The 19101-nt window shown below is 39.3% G+C and overlaps 1 protein-coding gene across 2 annotated transcripts in view; it reads right to left on the minus strand.

Moving 5' to 3' along the window:
* The window catches only part of MATCAP2 (microtubule associated tyrosine carboxypeptidase 2), an 81791-nt gene that overhangs the window by 18660 nt on the left and 44030 nt on the right, over positions 1-19101 (minus strand). For both annotated transcript variants that reach the window (XM_061197918.1, XM_061197917.1), the window contains exons 4-5: positions 18345-18477; positions 17485-17790 (exon numbers count right to left, since the gene is read on the minus strand). In XM_061197918.1, coding sequence (XP_061053901.1) covers positions 17485-17790; positions 18345-18477 — 439 coding nt within the window. The remainder of the gene's footprint in view (positions 1-17484; positions 17791-18344; positions 18478-19101) is intronic.

The following is a 19101-nucleotide window of genomic DNA, read 5'->3' on the forward strand; positions in this document are numbered from 1 at the left end:
AACAGTTCATGCAGCACAATATCAAAACAAACAAACAAACAAACAACCCAATCAAAAAATGGGTGGAAGACCTAAATAGACATTTCACTAAAGAAGACATACAGATGGCCAACAAACATATGAAAAGATGCTCAACATCACTAATTATCAGAGAAATGCAAACCAAAACTACAATGAGGTATCACCTCACACCAGTCAGAATGGCCATCATCAAAAAATCTATAATCAGTAAATACTGGAGAGGGTGTGGAGAAAAGGGAACCCTCCTACACTGTTGGTGGGAATGTAAATTGGTACAGCCAGTGGGGAGAACAGTATGGAGGTTCCTTAAAAAACTAAAACTAGAATTACCATATGACCCAGCAATCCCACTACTGGGCATATACCCAGAGAAAACCATAATTCAAAAAGACACATGCACCCCAGTGTTCATTGCAGCACTATTTACAATAGCCAGGACATGGAAACAACCTAAATGTCCATCAACACAGGAATGGATAAAGATGTGGTACATATACACAATGGAATAGTACTCAGCCATAAAAAGGAACGAAACAGTGCCATTTGCTGAGACATGGATGGACCCAGAGATTGTCATACAGAGTGAAGTAAGTGAGAAAGAGAAAAACAAATATCATATAATATTGCTTACATGTGGAATCTAGAAAAATGGTACATACGAACTTATTTGCAAAGCAAAAGTAGAGTCACAGATGTAGAGAACTTATGGTTACCAAGGGGGAAAGGGGGTGGGTGGGACGAATTGGGAGATTGGGATTGACATATATACACTACTATGTATAAAACAGATAACTAATGAGAACCTACTATATAGCACAGGGAACTGTACTCAATGATCTGTGGTGACCTAAATGGAAAGGAAATCTAAAAAAGAGTGGATACATGTATACGTATAACTGATTCACTTTGTTGTCAGCAGAAACTAACACAACATTGTAAAGCAACTATACTCCAATTAAAAAAAAAACTAAATAGACATTTCACCAAAGAAGACATACAGATGGCAAAGAGGCACATAGAAAGAGGCTCAACGTCACTAACTATTAGAGAAATGCAAATCAAAACTACAGTGAGATAATCACCTCACACCAGACAGAATGGCCATCATCAAAAAGTCTACCAACAATCAATGCTGGAGCGGGTGTAGAGAAAAGGGAACCCTCCTACTTGTTGGTGGGAATGTAAATTGGTATAGCCACTATGAAGAACAGTATGGAGGTTCCTCAAAAAACTAATAAGAGCTACCACATGATACAGCAATCCCACTGTTCGGCATATATCTGGCAAAAACCATGGTTTGAAAGGATACAGGCACCCCAGTGTTCACTGCAGCACTGTTTACAATAACCAAGACATGGAAGGAACCTAAATGTCCATAGACAGAAAAGTGGATAAAGAAGATGTGGTACGTATGTCCAATGGAATACTACTTAGCCATTAAAAAGAATGAAATAATGCCATTGGCAGCAACATGAATGGACCTGGAGATTATTGTGCTAAGTGAAGCAAGTCAGACAGAGAAAGACAAATATCATCTGATATCACTTATATGCAGAATTTTAAAAAAATGATACAAATGAACATACTTACAAAACAGAAACAGACTCACAGACTTAGAATACACACTTAGAGTTACCAAAAGGGAAAGGTGGAGGGCAGGGATAAATTGGTAGTTTGGGATTGACATATACATACTACAATAATGAAAATAGATAACCAACAAGGACCTACTGTATAACACAGAGATTTCTGCTCAATATTCTCCAGTAACATAAATGGGAAAAGATCTTGAGAAACAATACATACAGGTATAGGTATAACTGAATTGGTTTGCTGTACACCTGAAACTAACACAACACTGTTAATCAACTATACTCCAGTTTAAAATAAAAATTAAAAATGGGGGAGACCTTCAAGACGGCGGAAGAGTAAGACATGGACATTACCTTCCTCCCCACAAATACATCAAAAATACATCTACATGTGGAACACCTCCTGAATGCTGGCAGAAGACCTCAGACTTCCCAAAAGGCAAGAAAATCCCCATGTACCTGGGTAGGGCAAAAGAAAAAAGAAAAAACAGAGACAAAAGAATAGGGATGGGACCTGCACCTCTGGCAGGGAGCTGTGAAGGAGGAAAAGTTTCCACACACTAGGAAGCGCCCTCACTGGCAGGGAAGTCGGGGTAGAGCTTCGGAGCCACAGAGAAGACTGAGGTAACAGGGGTGCAGAGGGCAAAGCAGAGATATCCCCACACAGAGGATCAGTGCCGACTACCACTCACTAGCCTGAGAGGCTTCTCTGCTCACTGGCCGGGGCAGGTGGGGGCTGGGAGCTGAGGCTCGGGCTTCGGAGGTCAGACCCCAGGGAGAGGACTGGGGTTGGCTGTGTGAAGACAGCCTGAAGGGGGCTAGTGCACCACAGCTAGCCGGGAGGGAGTCTGGGAAAAAGTCTGGAACTGCCTAAGAGGCAAGAGACCATTGTCTCGGGCTGTGTGAGAAGAGGGTCTTCCTGCTCTGTGTGCCCTCAGATGACAGAGCACTGCCTAAACGAGCTCCAGAGATGGGAGTGAGCTGCAGCTATCATCATGGATGCCAGAGGCGGGCATGGACCACTACCGCTGCTGCCGCTGCCACTAAGGATCCTGTGTGCAAGTGTAGGTCACTACCCACACCCTCCCGAGAGCCTGTGCAGAATGCCACTGCCAGGGTCCCGTGATCCAGGGCCAACTTCCCCAGGAGAACACATGGCACACCTCAGGCTGCTGCAACGTCACACCAGCCTCTACCACCACAGGCACGCCCTGCATTCCAATTGTGACTACTGTACCCCTCCCTCTCCTTGACCTGAGTGAGCAAAAGAGCTCTAATAAGCTGCTGCTTTAACCCGCTCCTGTCTGGGCAGGGAACAGACGCCTGAGGGCAGCCTACACGCAGAGGCAAGGCCAAAACCAAACTGAACCTCGGAGCTGTGCAAACAAAGAAGAGAAAGGGAACTTTCTCCTGAGGTGCAGCCTCAGGAGCAGCGGACTCAATCACCCCAGTCAGCTTGGTAAACCCTGGAATATCTGAATAGACAATGAGTGTTCCCAAAATTGAGGCGGTGGACGTTGGGGGCAACTGTGGACCTGGGGTTTGCTTTCTGCATTTGATCTGTTTTTGGTTTTATGTTTATGTTAGTTTACTTTTTAGTGATTGCTTTTATTTGTGTGTTTGTTTATTGGTTGGGTTGCTCTCTTTCTTTTTCTTTCTTTCTTCTTTTGTGAGTGTGTGTGTATGTTTGTGTGATTTTGTCTGTTTAGTTTTGCTTTTACCATTTGTCTTGGAGTTCTGTCCGTTTTTTTTTTTCTTCCTTTTCTTCTGAGCCAAGCAGCTGGCAGTGTCGGCACTCTGGCTGGGCGTCAGGCCTGAGCCCCTGAGGTGAGAGAGCCGAGTCCAGGACGTTGGACCACCAGAGATCTTCCAGCCCCATGTAATATTAATCAGCGAGAGCTCTCCCAGAGATCTCCATCTCAACACTAAGACCCAGCTCCACTCAACGGCCAGCAAGCTCCACTGCTGGATGCCCCATGCCAAACAACTAGCAAGACAGCAATACAACCCCACCCATTAGCAGAGAGGCTGCCTAACGTCATACTAAGTTCACAGACACCCCAAAACACACCACCGGATGTGGCCCTGCCCACCAGAGGGTCAAGATCCAGCCCCATCTTCTAGAACACAGGCACCAGGCCCTCCAACCAGGAAGCCTACATAAGCCACTGAACCAACCTCACCCACTGGGGGCAGACACCAGAAGTAAGAGGAACTATGAACCTGCAGCCTGTGAAAACGAGACCCCAAACACAGTAAGTTAAACAAAATAAGAAGACAGAAAAACACACAGCAGATGAAGGAGCAAGGTAAAAACACACCAGACCTAACAAATGAAGAGGAAATAGGCAGTCTACCTGAAAAAGAATTCAGAGAAATGATAGTAAAGATGATCCAAAAATCTCGGAAATAGAATGGTGAAAATACAAGAAACGTTTAACAAGGACCTAGAAGAACTAAAGAGCAAACAAAAGATGAACAACACAATAAATGAAATTAAAAATACTCTAGAAGGAATCAACAGCAGAATAACTGAGGCAGAAGAATGGATAAGTGACCTGGAAGATAGAATAGTGGAAATAACTGCTGCAGAGCAGAAAAAAGAAAAAAGAATGAAAAGAATTGTGGACGGTCTCAGAGACCTCTGGGACAACATTAAATGCTCCAACGTTCAAATTACAGGGGACCCAGAGAAGCAGAGAAAAAGAAAGGGTCAGAGAAAATATTTGAAGAGATTACAGTTGAAAACTTCCCTACATGGGAAAGGAAATAGTCAATCAAGTCCAGGAAGCGCAGAGAGTCCCATACAGGACAAATCCAAGGAGAAACACACCAAGACACATATTAATCAAACTACCAAAAATTAAACACAAAGAAAAAATATTAAAAGGAGCAAGGGAAAAGCAACAAATAACATACAAGGGAATCCCCATAAGGTTAACAGCAGATCTTTCAGCAGAAACTCTGCAAGCCAGAAAGGAGTGGCAGGACATATTTAAAGTGATGAAAGGGAAAAACCTACAACCAAGATTACTCTACCCAGCAAGGATGTCATTCAGATTCGACGGAGAAATTAAAACCTTTACAGACAAGCAAAAGTTAAGAGAATTCACCACCACCAAACCAGCTTTACAACAAATGCTAAAGGTACTTCTCTAGGCAGGAAACAGAAGAGAAGGAAAAGACCTATAAAAACAACTGAACAACAAAGAAAATGGTAATAGGAACATACATATTGATAATTACCTTAAATGTAAACGGATTAAATGCTCCAAATAAAAGACACACACTGGCGCAATGGATACAAAAACAAGACCCGTATATATGCTGTCTACAAGATACCCACTTCAGACCTAGGGTCACATACAGACTGAAAGTGAGGGGATGGAAAAAGATATTCCATGCAAATGGAAATCAAAAGAAAGCTGGAGTAGCAATTCTCATATCAGACAAAATAGACTTTAAAGTAAAGACTATTACAAGGCAAAGAAGGACACTACATAATGATGACGAGATCAATCCAAGAAGAAGATATAGCAATTGTAAATATTTATGCACCCAACATAGGAGCACCTCAATACATAAGGCAAATGCTAACAGCCATAAAAGAGGAAATTGACAGTAACACAATCATAGTAGGGGACTTTAACACCCCACTATCACCAATGGAGAGATCATCCAAAATGCAAATAAATAAGGAAACACAACTTTTAAATGATACATTAAACAAGACAGAAACTCTCCAGAAAGTGGGCATAGAGGGAACCTACCTCAACATAATAAAGGCCATATATGACAAACCCACAGCCAACATCATTCTCAATGGTGAAAAACTGAAAGCATTTCCTGTAAGATCAGGAACAAGAGAAGGGTGCCCGCTGTCACCACTATTATTCAACATAGTTTTGGAAGTTTTAGCCACAGCAATAAGAAAAAGAAATACAAGGAATCCAATTTGGAAAAGAAGAAGTAAAACTGTCACTGTTTGCAGATGACATGATACTATACATAGAGAATCCTAAAGAATGCTACCAGAAAACTACTAGAGCTAATCAATGAATTTGGTAAAGTAGAAGGACACAAAATTAATGCACAGAAATCTCTTGCATTCCTATACACTAATGATGAAAAATCTGAAAGAGAAATTAAGGAGACACTCCCATTTAGCACTGCAACAAAAAGAATAGAATACCTAGGAATAAACCTACCTAAGGAGACAAAAGACTTGTATGCAGAAAACTATAAGACACTGATGAAAGAAATCAAAGATGATACAAACAGATGGAGAGATATACCATGTTCTTGGATCGGAATACTCAACACTGTGAAAATGGCTATAATACTCAAAGCAGTCTACAGATTCAATGCAATCCCTATCAAACTACCAATGGCATTTTTCACAGAAGTAGAGCAAAAAATTTTACAATTGGTATGGAAACACAGAAGACACGAATAGCCAAAGCAATCTTGAGAAAGAAAAACGGAGCTGGAGGAATCAGGCTCCCTGACTTCAGACTATACTACAAAGCTACAGTAATCAAGACAGTGTGGTACTGGCACAAAAACAGAAATATAGATCAATGGAACAAGATAGAAAGCCCAGAGATAAACCCATGTACATATGGTCACCTTAGTTTTGATAAAGGAGGCAAGAATATACAATAGAGAAAAGACAGCCTCTTCAATAAGTGGTGCTGGGAAAACTGGACAGCTACATTTAAAAGAATGAAATTAGAACACTCCCTAACACCATACACAAAAATAAACTCAAAATGGATTCGAGACCTAAATGTAAGACCAGACACTATAAAACTCTTAGAGGAAAACATAGGAACACTCTTTGACATAAATCACAGCAAGATCTTTTTTGATCCATCTCCTACAGTAATGGAAATAAAACCAAAAATAAACAAATGGGACCTAATGAAACTTAAAAGCTTTTGTACAGCAAAGGAAACTACAAACAAGACGAAAAGACAACCCTCAGAAAGGGAGAAAATATTTGCGAACGAATCAACAGACAAAGGATTAATCTCCAAAATATATAAACAACTCAGGCAGCTCAATATTAAAAAAACAAACAACCCAATCTAAAAATGGGCAGAAGACCTAAATAGACATTTCTCCAAAGAAGACATACAGATGGCCAAGAAGCACATGAAAAGCTGCTCAACATCACTAATTATTAGAGAAATGCAAATCAAAACTACAATGAGGTATCACCTCACACCAGTTAGAATGGGCATCCTCAGAAAATCTACAAACAACAAATGCTGGAGAGGGTGTGGAGAAAAGGGAAGCCTCTAGCACTGTTGCTGGGAATGTAAATTGATACAGCCACTATGGAGGTTCCTTAAAAAACTAAACATAGAATTACCATATGATCCAGCTATCCCACTACTGGGCATATACCCAGAGAAAACCATAATTCAAAAAGACACATGCACCCCAATGTTCACTGCAGCACTATTTACAATACCCAGGTCATGGAAGCAACCTAAATGCACATCAACAGACGAATGGATAAAGACGATGTGGTACATATATACAATGGAATATTACTCAGCCATAAAAAGGAACGAAATTGGGTCATTTGTTGAGAGGTGGATGGATCTAGAGACTGTTATACAGAGTGAAGTAAGTCAGAAAGAGAAAAACAAATATCATATATTAATGCATATATGTGGAAGCTAGAAAAATGGTACGGATGAACCGGTTTGCAGGGCAGAAATTGAGACACAGATGTAGAGAACAAACGTATGGACACCAAGGGGGGAAAGTGGCCGGGGGGGTGGGGGTGGTGGTGTGATGAATTGTGCAATTGGGATTGACATGTATACACTGATGTGTATAAAATTGATCACTAGTAAGAACCTGCTGTATAAAAAAATAAATAAAATAAAATTCAAGAATTAAATAAAGAAATAAATAAAAATAAAAATAAATGAAATTGAGTTATTTGTAGTGAGGTGGATGGGCCTAGAGTCTGTCACACAGAGTGAAGTAAGTCAGAAAGAGAAAAACAAATACCGTATGCTAACACATATATATGGAATAAAAAAAAATAGTTCTGAAGAACCTAGGGGAAGGACAGGAATAAAGACGCAGAGGCAGAGAATGGACGTGAGGACACAGGTTGGGGGGGAAGGGCAAGCTGGAGCGAAGTGAGAGAGTAGTATATATATACTACCAAATGTAAAATAGATAGCTACTGGGAAGCAGCTGCATTGCCCAGGGAGATCCACTCAGTGCTTTGTGACCACCTAAAGGGGTGGGATAGGGAGGGTGGGAGGGAGGTTCAAGAGGGAGGTATTATGGGGATGTATGTATACATACAGCAGATTCACTTTGTTATACAGCAGAAACTAACAACAGTGTAAAGCAAATATACTCCAATGAGATGTAAAAAATACATAAATAGCAGTACAAAAAAAAAAAAAAGGGACCTAATGAAACTCAAAAGCTTTTGCACAGCAGAGGAAATCATAAACAAAAGGAAAGACAACCCACACAATGGGAGAAAATACTGGCAAATGATGCGTCCAACAAGGGATTAATCTCCAAAATTTACGAACAGCTCATGAACCTCAATATCATAAAAAGCAAACAACCCAATAAAAAATGGGCAGAAGACCGAAACAGACATTTCTCCAAAGACAGACAGATGGCCACAAGGCACATGGAGAGATGCTCAACTTTGCTAATTATTAGATAAATGCAAATCAAAACTACAATGAGATATCACCTCACACCAGTCAGAATGGCCATCATCAAAAATGTACAACCATGGGATCCAGAACTCGACTTCCTGTATATGTAAAATAAGAGCTGAATAGAACCTGAAAAAAAAAATCTACAAACAATAAATGCTGAAGAGGGTGTTGAGAAGAGAACCCTCCTAGACTGTAGGTGGGAATGTAAATTGGTACAGCCACTATGGAGAAAAATATGGAAGTTCCTTAAAAAAATGAAAAATAGAGCTACCATATGATCCAGCAATGCCACTCCTGGGCACATATCTGGCAAAAACCATGGTTTGAAAGGATACACGCACCCCAATGTTCACTGCCGCACTGCTTACAGTAACCAAGACATGGAAGCAACCTAAATGTCCATCAACAAAAGAGTGGATAAAGAAGATGTGGTAAATATGTCCAATGGAATATTCAGCCATTAAAAAGAATGAAATAATGCCACTGGCAGCAACATGAATGGACCTGGAGATTATCATACTTAGTGAAGTCAGTCAGACAGAGAAAGACAAATATCTTCTGATATCGCTATATGGGGAATCAAGAAAATGATACAAATAAAGTTATTTCCAAAACAGAAACAGATTCACAGACTTAGAATACAAACTTACGGTTAACAAAGGGGAACAGTAGGGGGCAGGGATAAACTAGCAGTTTGGGACTGACATATATACACTACAATAATGAAAATAAATAACCAACAAGGACCTACTGTATAGCAAAGGGAACTGTGGTCAAATTCTGTAATAACTAAATGGGTAAAGAACTTTAAAAAGGATAAATGTACACGTATAACTGAAGCACTTCACTGTACACCTGAAACTAACACAACATTGTTAATCAACTATACTCCAATATAAAATAAATATTAAAAAACTTTTTAAAAACCAAAAAAACCGTATGATGAGAAACAAAAAAAACAGCATTCAAGATCTCTCCCTATTAAAAGTGGCTAAAGGGACATTGCCACCAAAACTAATGCATGAACCCTGATTGGACCTAGATTTTTTTTTTTTTTTTTTAACACCTATAAAGACATTTTTGGAACAGTTGGGGAAATTTAAATACCGTATATGGAGTAGTTGATATTGCTGAATTATCACTCACTTTCTTAAGTGTGATAGTGATACTGTTTTAAGTAGAAGAGAATGTTTTTAGTCTTAGGAGATGCATGCTCAAGTTTTTAAGGAATGAAATGCCAAGTGTACAACTTGCTTTTAAAAAGTCACAGAGAATAGCATCAAGAAAGTGAAAAGACTACAGAGTAGTAGAAAATATTTGTAAATGATTATTTGACAAGAGATTTTTATCTAGAATATACAAAAAACTCTTACACCTCAATAATAAAAAGCAAACCAATTAAAAATGGGTAAATGATCTAAACAGACAGTTCTCCAAAGAAAATACATAAATAGCCAATAATCACATGAAAAGATGCTCAACATCACTAGTCACCAGGAAAATGCAAATCTAAACCACAATGAGTTAATCACTTCACACCCACTAGGGATGGTTATAATATTAATTTAAAAAATGAAAATAGTAGGTGCTGGTGAGGATTTGAAGAAATAGAAATCATCATACATTGCAGTGGGAAAATGGTGCATTCACTTTGGAAGCGGTGGCAGTTCCTCAAAAAGGTTGAGCACAGAGTTACCATATAACCCCAAAATTCCACTCCTAAGCATATACTCAAGAGAATTACCAGCATAAACTTATGAATAAAGGCTCATAATAGCATTATTCGTAATAGCCAAAAAGTGGAAACAACCCAAATGCCCATTAACTGGTGAAAGGATAAATAAAAGGTGTCATATCCATGCACTGGATTATTATTCAGCAATAAAAAGGATTGATATACTGATACATGCTACAATATGAACAAACTTTAAAAATATTATGCTAAGTAAAAATAAATAAATAAATATTATGCTAAGTAAAAGAAGCCAGCCACAAAGGATCACATATTATATGATTTCATTTATATGAAATGTTCAAAAGAGGCAAAACTAATAAAAGCAGATTAATGGTTATTTATCACTAGGAGCAATGGGGAGAGAGAATAGGTAATGACTGCTAATGGGTACAAGTTTCTTTTTGGGTGATGAAACGTTCTGGAATTAGATAGTGGTGTTGGCTGCGCAACTCCACGAATATTATAAAAATCACTGAACTGTACATTTTAAATGGGTGAATTATATGTCATGTGAATTATATATCTCAATAAAGCTGTTTTTAAAGTCAGAGGGGAAGAGAGAAAGCAAAAATGGCAAAATATTAACAATTGGTGAATCCAGAGGAAGGGTATAAAAGTGTTAATTCCTTCATTATTTCCCTATTTCTGTAGGTTTGAAAATTTTCAAAATGAGATGGGAAAAACAATGCTAACAAAATGTGGTTTGGGAAAACTAGCACTGACCTCAAGTAACAAAGGTTTAATTTTTCATAGTTGAGTGGATTCTCTGATGGGAAGATTAGGATATATCCAAAATCAATAGACAATTACCGGGTCCCGCAGCCAGTGAGCCGGGCGCGGAGCCGCCCACTTGCACTGTGCCCACCACAGCCGAACCCGGCTCCTGCAGGAGCCAAACGGAGAGCGGGGATCGTGAGCCCCGGCCAGAGCGAGTGCGCACGGCCGCCACTGAGTCAGCACCTAGAGGACATGGAGAAATGGATGGAAGATAAGAGCAAAGCGAGACTTAGGCTTAAAAGCAGGTTGCTTGCTGCTTGAGGGCCAAATGCAAGTTTGAACTCTGTTCTCAGAAGACACAAGGGACTCCTTTCCTAAGCCTGTAAATAAGCCCTGCCCTTGGTGCCTAAGGAAGGGGTTAGTGAAAGTCAGCCTGAGAGTCAACTAACTGCTGAACAATCATCGACAGGAAGACACTGGAACTCACCAAAAAAGATACCCCACATCCAAAGACAAAGGAGAAGCCACAATGAGACAGTACGAGGGGCACAATCACAATAAAATCAAATCCCATAACTGCTGAGTGGGTGACTCACAAACTGGAGAACACTTATACCACAGAAGTCCACCCATTGGAGTGAAGGTTCTGAGCCCCACGTCAGGCTTCCCAACCTGGGGGTCTGGCAACGGGAAGAGAAATTCCTAGAGAATCAGACTTTGAAGGCTAGCAGGATTTGATTGCAGGACTTCGACAGGACTGGGGGAAACAAAGACTCCACTCTTGGAGGACACACACAAAGTAGTGTGCGCATCAGGACCCAGGGGAAGGAGCAGTGACCCCAAAAGAGACTGATCCAGACCTACGTGCCAGTGTTGGAGGGTCTCCTGCAGAGGCGGGGGGTGGCTTTGTTTCACTGTGAGGACAAGGACACTGGGAGCAGAAGTTCTGGGAAGTACTCCTTCGCGTGAGCCCTCCCAGAGTCTGCCATTAGCCCCACCAAAGAGCCCGGGTAGGCTCCAGTGTTGGGTCGCCTCAGGCCAAACAACCAACAGGGAGGGAACCCAGCCCCACCCATCAGCAGACAAGTGGATTAAAGTTTTACTGAGCTCTGCCTACCAGAGCAACAGCCAGCTCTACCCACCACAGTCCCTCCCAACAGGAAACTTGCTCAAGCCTCTTAGCCTCATCCACCAGAGGGCAGACAGCAGAAGCTAGAACTACAATCCTGCTGCCTGTGGAACAAAAAGCACATTCACAGAAAGATATACAAGATGAAAATGCGGAGGGCTATGTACCAGATGAAGGAACAAGATAAAACCCCAGAAAAACAACTAAATGAACTGGAGATAGACAACCTTCCAGAAAAAGTATTGAGAATAATGATAGTGAAGATGATTCAGGACCTTGGAAAAAGAATGGAGGCAAAGATCGAGACGATGAAAGAAACGTTTAACAAAGACCTAGAAGAATTAAAGAACAAACACCTAGAAGAATTAAAGAACAAACAAACAGAGATGAACAATACAATAACTGAAATGAAAAATACACTAGAAGGAATCAATAGCAGAATAACTGAGGCAGAAGAACGGATAAGTGACCTGGAAGACAGAATGGTGGAATTCACTGCTGTGGAAGAGAATAAAGAAAAAAGAATGAAAAGAAATGAAGACAGCCTAAGAGACCTCTGGGACAACATTAAATGCAACAACATTCACATTATAGGGTCCCAGAAGGAGGAGAGAGAGAGAAAGGACGCGAGAAAATATTTGAAGAGATTATAGTCGAAAACTTCCTTAATATGGGAAAGGACATAGCTACCTAAACCCAGGAAGTGCAGACAGTCCCATACAGGATAAACCCAAGGAGAAACACGCTGAGACACATAGTAATCAAACTGGAAAAAATTAAAGACAAACAAAAATTACTGAAAGCATCAAGGGAAAAACAACAAATAACATACAAGGGAACTCCCATAACGTTAACAGCTGATTTCTCAGCAGAAACTCTACAAACCAGAAGGGAGTGGCATGATATATTTAAAGTGACGAAAGGGAAGAACCTACAATCAAGATTACTCTACCCGGCAAGGATCTCATTCAGATTTGATGGAGAAATCAAAAGCTTTACAGACAAGCAAAGGCTAAGAGAATTCAGCACCACCAAACCAGCTCTACAACAAATGCTAAAGGAACTTCTCTAAGTGGGAAACACAAGAGAAGAAAAGGACCTACAAAAACAAACCCAAAACAATTAAGAAAATGGTCATAGGAACATACATATCAATAATTACCTTAAATGTGAATGGATTAAATGCTCCAACCAAAAGACACAGGCTCGCTGAATGGATACAAAAACAACACCCATTTATATGCTGTCTACAAGAGACCCACTTCAGACCTAGGGACACATACAGACTGAAAGTGAGGGGATGGAAAAAGATATTCCATGCAAATGGAAATCAAAAGAAAGCTGGAGTAGCAATACTCATACCAAATAAAATAGACTTTAAAATAAAGAATGTTACAAGAGACAAGGAAGGACACTACATAATGATCAAGGGCTCAATCCAAGAAGAAGATATAACAATTATAAACATATAATTGTTTATATTATATATTTATAAAATAAACACCAACACAGGAGCACCTCAATACATAAGGCAACTGCTAACAGCTATAGAAGAGGAAATTGACAATAACACAATAATAGTGGGGGACTTTAACACCTCACTTACACCAATGGACAGATCATCCAAACAGAAAATTAATAAGGAAACACAAGCTTTAAATGACACAATAGACCAGATAGATTTAATTGATATTTATAGGACATTCCATCCAAAAACAGCAGATTACACTTTCTTCTCAAGTGCACATGGAACATTCTCCAGGATAGATCACATCTTGGGTCACAAATCAAGTCTCAGTAAATTTAAGAAAATTGAAATCATATCAAGTATGTTTTCTGACCACAATCCTATGAGATTAGAAATCAATTATAGGGGAAAAAAAAAAACAACACAAACACATGGAGGCTAAACAATATGTTACTAAATAACCAAGAGATCACTGAAGAAATCAAAGAGGAAATCAAAAAATACCTAGAGACAAATGACAATGAAAACACGATGATCCAAAACCTATGGGATGCAGCAAAAGCAGTTCTAAGAGGGAAGTTTATAGCTGTACAAGCCTACCTCAAGAAATAAGAAAAGTCTCAAATAAACAATCTAACCTTACACCTAAAGGAACTGGAGAAAGAAGTACAAACAAAACCCAAAGTTAGTAGAAGGAAAGAAATCATAAAGATCAGAGCCGAAATATATGAAATAGAAACAAAGAAAACAATAGCAAAGATCAATAAAACTAAAAGCTGCTTCTTTGAGAAGATAAACAAAATTGATAAACCATTAGCCAGACTCATCAAGAAAAAAAGGGAGAAGACTCAAATCAATAGAATTAGAAATGAAAAAGGAGAAGTAAAAACTGACACTGAAGAAATACAAAGGATCTTGAGAGATTACTACAAGCAACTCTATGCCAATAAAATGGACAACCTGGAAGAAATGGACAACCTGGAAGAAATGGACAAATTCTTAGAAAAGCACAACCTTCCGAGACTGAACCAGGAAGAAATAGAAAATATAAACAGACCAGTCACAAGCACTGAAATTGAGACTGCGATTAAAAATCTTCCAACAAACAAAAGCCCAGGACCAGATGGCTTCACAGGCGAATTCTATCAAACATTTAGAGAAGAGCTAACACCTATCCTTCTCAAACTCTTCCAAAATATAGCAGAGGGAGGAACACTCCCAAACTCATTCTACAAGGCCACCATCACCCTGATACCAAAACGAGACAAAGATGTCACAGAGAAAGAAAACTACAGACCAATATCACTGATGAACACAGATGCAAAAATCCTCAACAAAATACTAGCAAACAGAATCCAACAACACATTAAAAGGATCATACACCATGATCAAGTGGGATTTACCCCAGGGATGCAAGGATTCTTCAATATACGCAAATCAATCAATGTAATACACCATATTAACAAATTTTAAAATAAAAACCATATGATCATCTCCATAGATGCAGAAAAAGCTTCTGACAAAATTCAACATCCATTTATGATAAAAACTCTCCAGAAAGTGGGCAGAGAGGGAAGCTACCTCAACATAATAAAGGCCATATACGACAAACCCACAGCAAACATCATTCTCAATGGTGAAAAACTGAAACCATTTCCTCTAAGATCAAGAACAAGACAAGGATGTCCACTCTCACCACTATTATTCAACACAGTTTTCGAAGTCCTAGCCACGGCAATCAGAGAAGAAAAAGAAATAAAAGGAAACCAAATTGGAAGAGAAGAAGTAAAACTGTCACTGTTTGCAGATGACATGATACTATACATAGAGAATCCTAAAGATACCACCAGAAAACTACTAGAGCTAATCAATGAATCTGGTAAAGTTGCAGGATACAAAATTAATGCACAGAAATCTCTTGCATTCCTATACACTAATGATGAAAAATCTGAAAGAGAAATTAAGAAAACACTCCCGTTTACCACTGCAACAAAAAGAATAAAATTCCTAGGAATAAACCTACCTAAGGAGACAAAAGACCTGTATGCAGAAAAGTGTAAGACACTGATGAAAGAAATTAAAGTTGATACAAACAGATGGAGAGATATATCGTGTTCTTGGATTGGAGAATCAACATTGTGAAAATGACTATACTACCCAAAGCAATCTACAGATTCAATGCAATTGCTATCAAACTACCAATGGCATTTTTCACAGAACTAGAACAAACAATTTCACAAGTCGTATGGAAACACAAAAGACCCCAAGTAGCCAAAGCAATCTTGAGAAAGAAAAATGGAGCTGGAGGAATCAGGCTCCCAGACTTCAGACTATACTACAAAGCTATAGTAATCAAGACAGTGTGGTACTGGCACAAAAACAGAAATATAGATCAATAGAACAGCATAGAAAGCCCAGAGATAAACCCACACACATATGGTCAACTAATCTATGACAAAGGAGGCACGGATATACAATGGAGAAAAGACAGCCTCTTCAATAAGTGGTGCTGGGAAAACTGGACAGCTACATGTAAAAGAATGAAATCAGAACAGTCCTTAACACTATACACAAAAATAAACTCATAATGGATTAGAGACCTAAATGTAAGACTGGACACTATAAAACTCTTAGAGGAAAACATAGGAAGAACACTCTTTGACATAAATCACAGCAAGATCTTTTTTGATACACCTCCTAGGGTAATGGAAATAAAAACAAAAATAAACAAATGGGACCTAATGAAACTTCAAAGCATTTGCACAGCAAAGGAAACCATACACAAGACGAAAAGACAACCCTCACAATGGGAGAAAATATTTGCAAATGAAGTAACTGACAAAGGATTAATCTCCAAAATTTAAAAGCAGCTCAATATTTTTTTTTTTAAATTATTTATTTATTTATTTTTGACTGTATGGGGCTTCGTTTCTGTGAGGGCTTTCTCTAGTTGCGGCGAGTGGGGGCCACTCTTCATCGCGGTGCACAGGCCTCTCACTATCGCGGCCTCTTTTGCTGCGGAGCACAGGCTCCAGATGCGCAGGCTCAGTAGTTGTGGCTCACGGGCCCAGTTGCTCCGCGGCATGTGGGATCTTCCCAGATCAGGGCTCAAACCCGTGTCCCCTGCATTAGCAGGCAGATTCTCAACCACTGCGCCACCAGGGAAGCCCAGCAGCTCAATATTAAAAAAACAAACAACCCAATCCAAAAATGGGCAGAAGACCTAAATAGACATTTCTCCAAAGAAGACATTCAGATGGCAAAGAAGCACATGAAAAGCTGCTCAAGATCAGTAATTATTAGAGAAAATGCAAATCAAAACTACAATGAGGTATCACCTCACACCAGTTAGAATGGGCATCATCAGAAAATCTACAAACAACATATGCTGGAGAGGGTGTGGAGAAAAGGGAACCCTCTTGCACTGTTGGTGGGAATGTAAATTGATACAGCCACTATGGAGAACAGTATGGAAGTTCCTTAAAAAACTAAAAATAGAATTACCACATGACCCAGCAATCCCACTACTGGGCATATACCCAGAGAAAACCATAATTCAAAAAGACACATGCACCCCAATGTTCATTGCAGCGCTATTTACAATAGCCAGGTCATGGAAGCAACCTAAATGCCCATCGACAGACGAATGGATAAAGAAAATGTGGTACATATATACAATGGAATATTACTCAGCCATAATAAGGAATGAAATTGGGTCATTTGTAGAGACGTGGATCAATCCAGAGACTGTCATGAAGAGTGAAGTAAGAAAGAGAAAAACAAATATCGTATATTAATGCATATATGTGGAACTTAGAAAAATGGTAGAAACGAACCGGTCTGCAGGGCAGAAATTGAGACACAGATGTAGAGAACAAACGTATGGACACCAGGGAGGGAAAGCGGCGGGAGGGTGGTGGTGGTGGTGTGATGAATTGGGAGATTGGGATTGACATATATACACTAATATGTATAACATGGATAACTAGTGAGAACCTGCTTTTTTAGGAAATGAAATTCTGCTGTTTTATAAAATAAAATTCAAAAATTAAAAAAAAAAAAGACAATTACCCAATACATCAGAAAATCTACTGTCAAGGGACACACACCTGGTTGGGAGGTATCAGTCCATCCCCTCTTGGCTCGTACACAATAATCCCATCTTGTATTGGGGTCCTTGACAAACTTTCCAATATCTTTGAATAATTCACAAAAAGACATGTGGCTGGCTCGATAAACAGTGTAGTAGAGGAGGGCAGCCCTCCATAAAAAGGGGTCTCTTCTAAACAGGACACTGTGAATACTTGCCAGTCCTTCCTCTGTGGGATTGTTTGGCTTTAGCTCATGTTTTTTACGGCCAGTCCAACTGTTCCATGGCTGCTGAAGGTTGTTAATACCTCGAAAATAATGTGTGCCTATGGAGAAGAAAAAGGCGCATGAAAAGTAAGAAATGCCATTCTTATTTTAATTCTTCTCCAAAAAAAGATTCTACCAACAGTTCTAAAACCAAATTGATGTGCACCTACAAATCAAAACAAAGTAGAAAATGATCTGACACTAATGCCCTTTGGTTTGAAGGAGTACACAGCCTTCAGAAGGATTACATGTCTCATTAGAAGAGGTATAACTTTTACAGCAATTTATTTTCTTTTTAAGAGTCGAATTTTAGACTTGATATTTGAAAAGAATCTTAGAGATCACTTAATTCAATTCCCTCAGTTGAAGATGGGGGAACTGAAATCCAGAGGAGTTAAATGACTCTCCAAGCTTAATACAGCTATACGGTACCCTAAAAAATCTAATTTGAAATGAGACATTAATATCTTAGCTTTAGTTCAAGTGACACCTAACAATTTCATTACTTTTTGCCAAATATTACTAAGAAAAACTGCATTATAAACGAACAAGTCCTTGAAGTAATTTCTGCTATTACAACTGAATAAATGGAGGAGCAATGGTTGCTCCCTACCTATTTCATGCCTCAGCATTCCTTCCAGCCAATGCTCACGTGCGGTGCAAACATTGATGGTCAGTGTTGGACATCCATTTACTACAGTCATGGAAGCTCGGGAAAGCAGGTCCTCAGTGAGATGAACTACAATCTAAGGAGCAAGAATTAAAATACATATATATATATACACATACACACATATATAAAAGACAAAACGTAGAAGGCAGGGGGAGAAAGTTTTCACGGAAAACAATGGACCCATAAATTAACACCTTTTTCTTTTGTTTACACCATCTTGAATCGCCCAGAAACCAAGAAGATGAAATGCAGACCCTTGCAATTTTGAGCCTTTGGGAACTCAAGAACCTTTACTGGATTGAAAGAAAAGTAGACAGCTGTGCGGAGGAAGACACAGAGAACTGAAATTGTGCCTCTGCAGTGCTCTCAAATATAGTCCCCGGGCTGGAATAATGCAAAGGAAGGTACAGGAGCCAGAGTCCTGGTCACTGCTGGGCCAAAGCTTATGCTGTGACTGAACACTAGGAACTGGACATTAATAAGAGAAGTCACTGTGCCAAATCTCTTCATTAATAATTTTCATAAGCCAATTCACATAATCCTACAAGCTATACAAAAATGGTAGTAAGAAAAAAGGAAAAACAGAAAAAAACTGAACATTAACAATTCAATGCAACAATAACTTAGACTTACATTTAGTAAGAAATCTGGGTTACTTATTTAATGAGTAAAATAGTGTTGGGAAAACAAAACCTGC

The sequence above is a fragment of the Eubalaena glacialis genome, chromosome 8 (assembly GCF_028564815.1).
Source record: "Eubalaena glacialis isolate mEubGla1 chromosome 8, mEubGla1.1.hap2.+ XY, whole genome shotgun sequence".
Lineage (NCBI taxonomy): Eukaryota > Metazoa > Chordata > Mammalia > Artiodactyla > Balaenidae > Eubalaena > Eubalaena glacialis.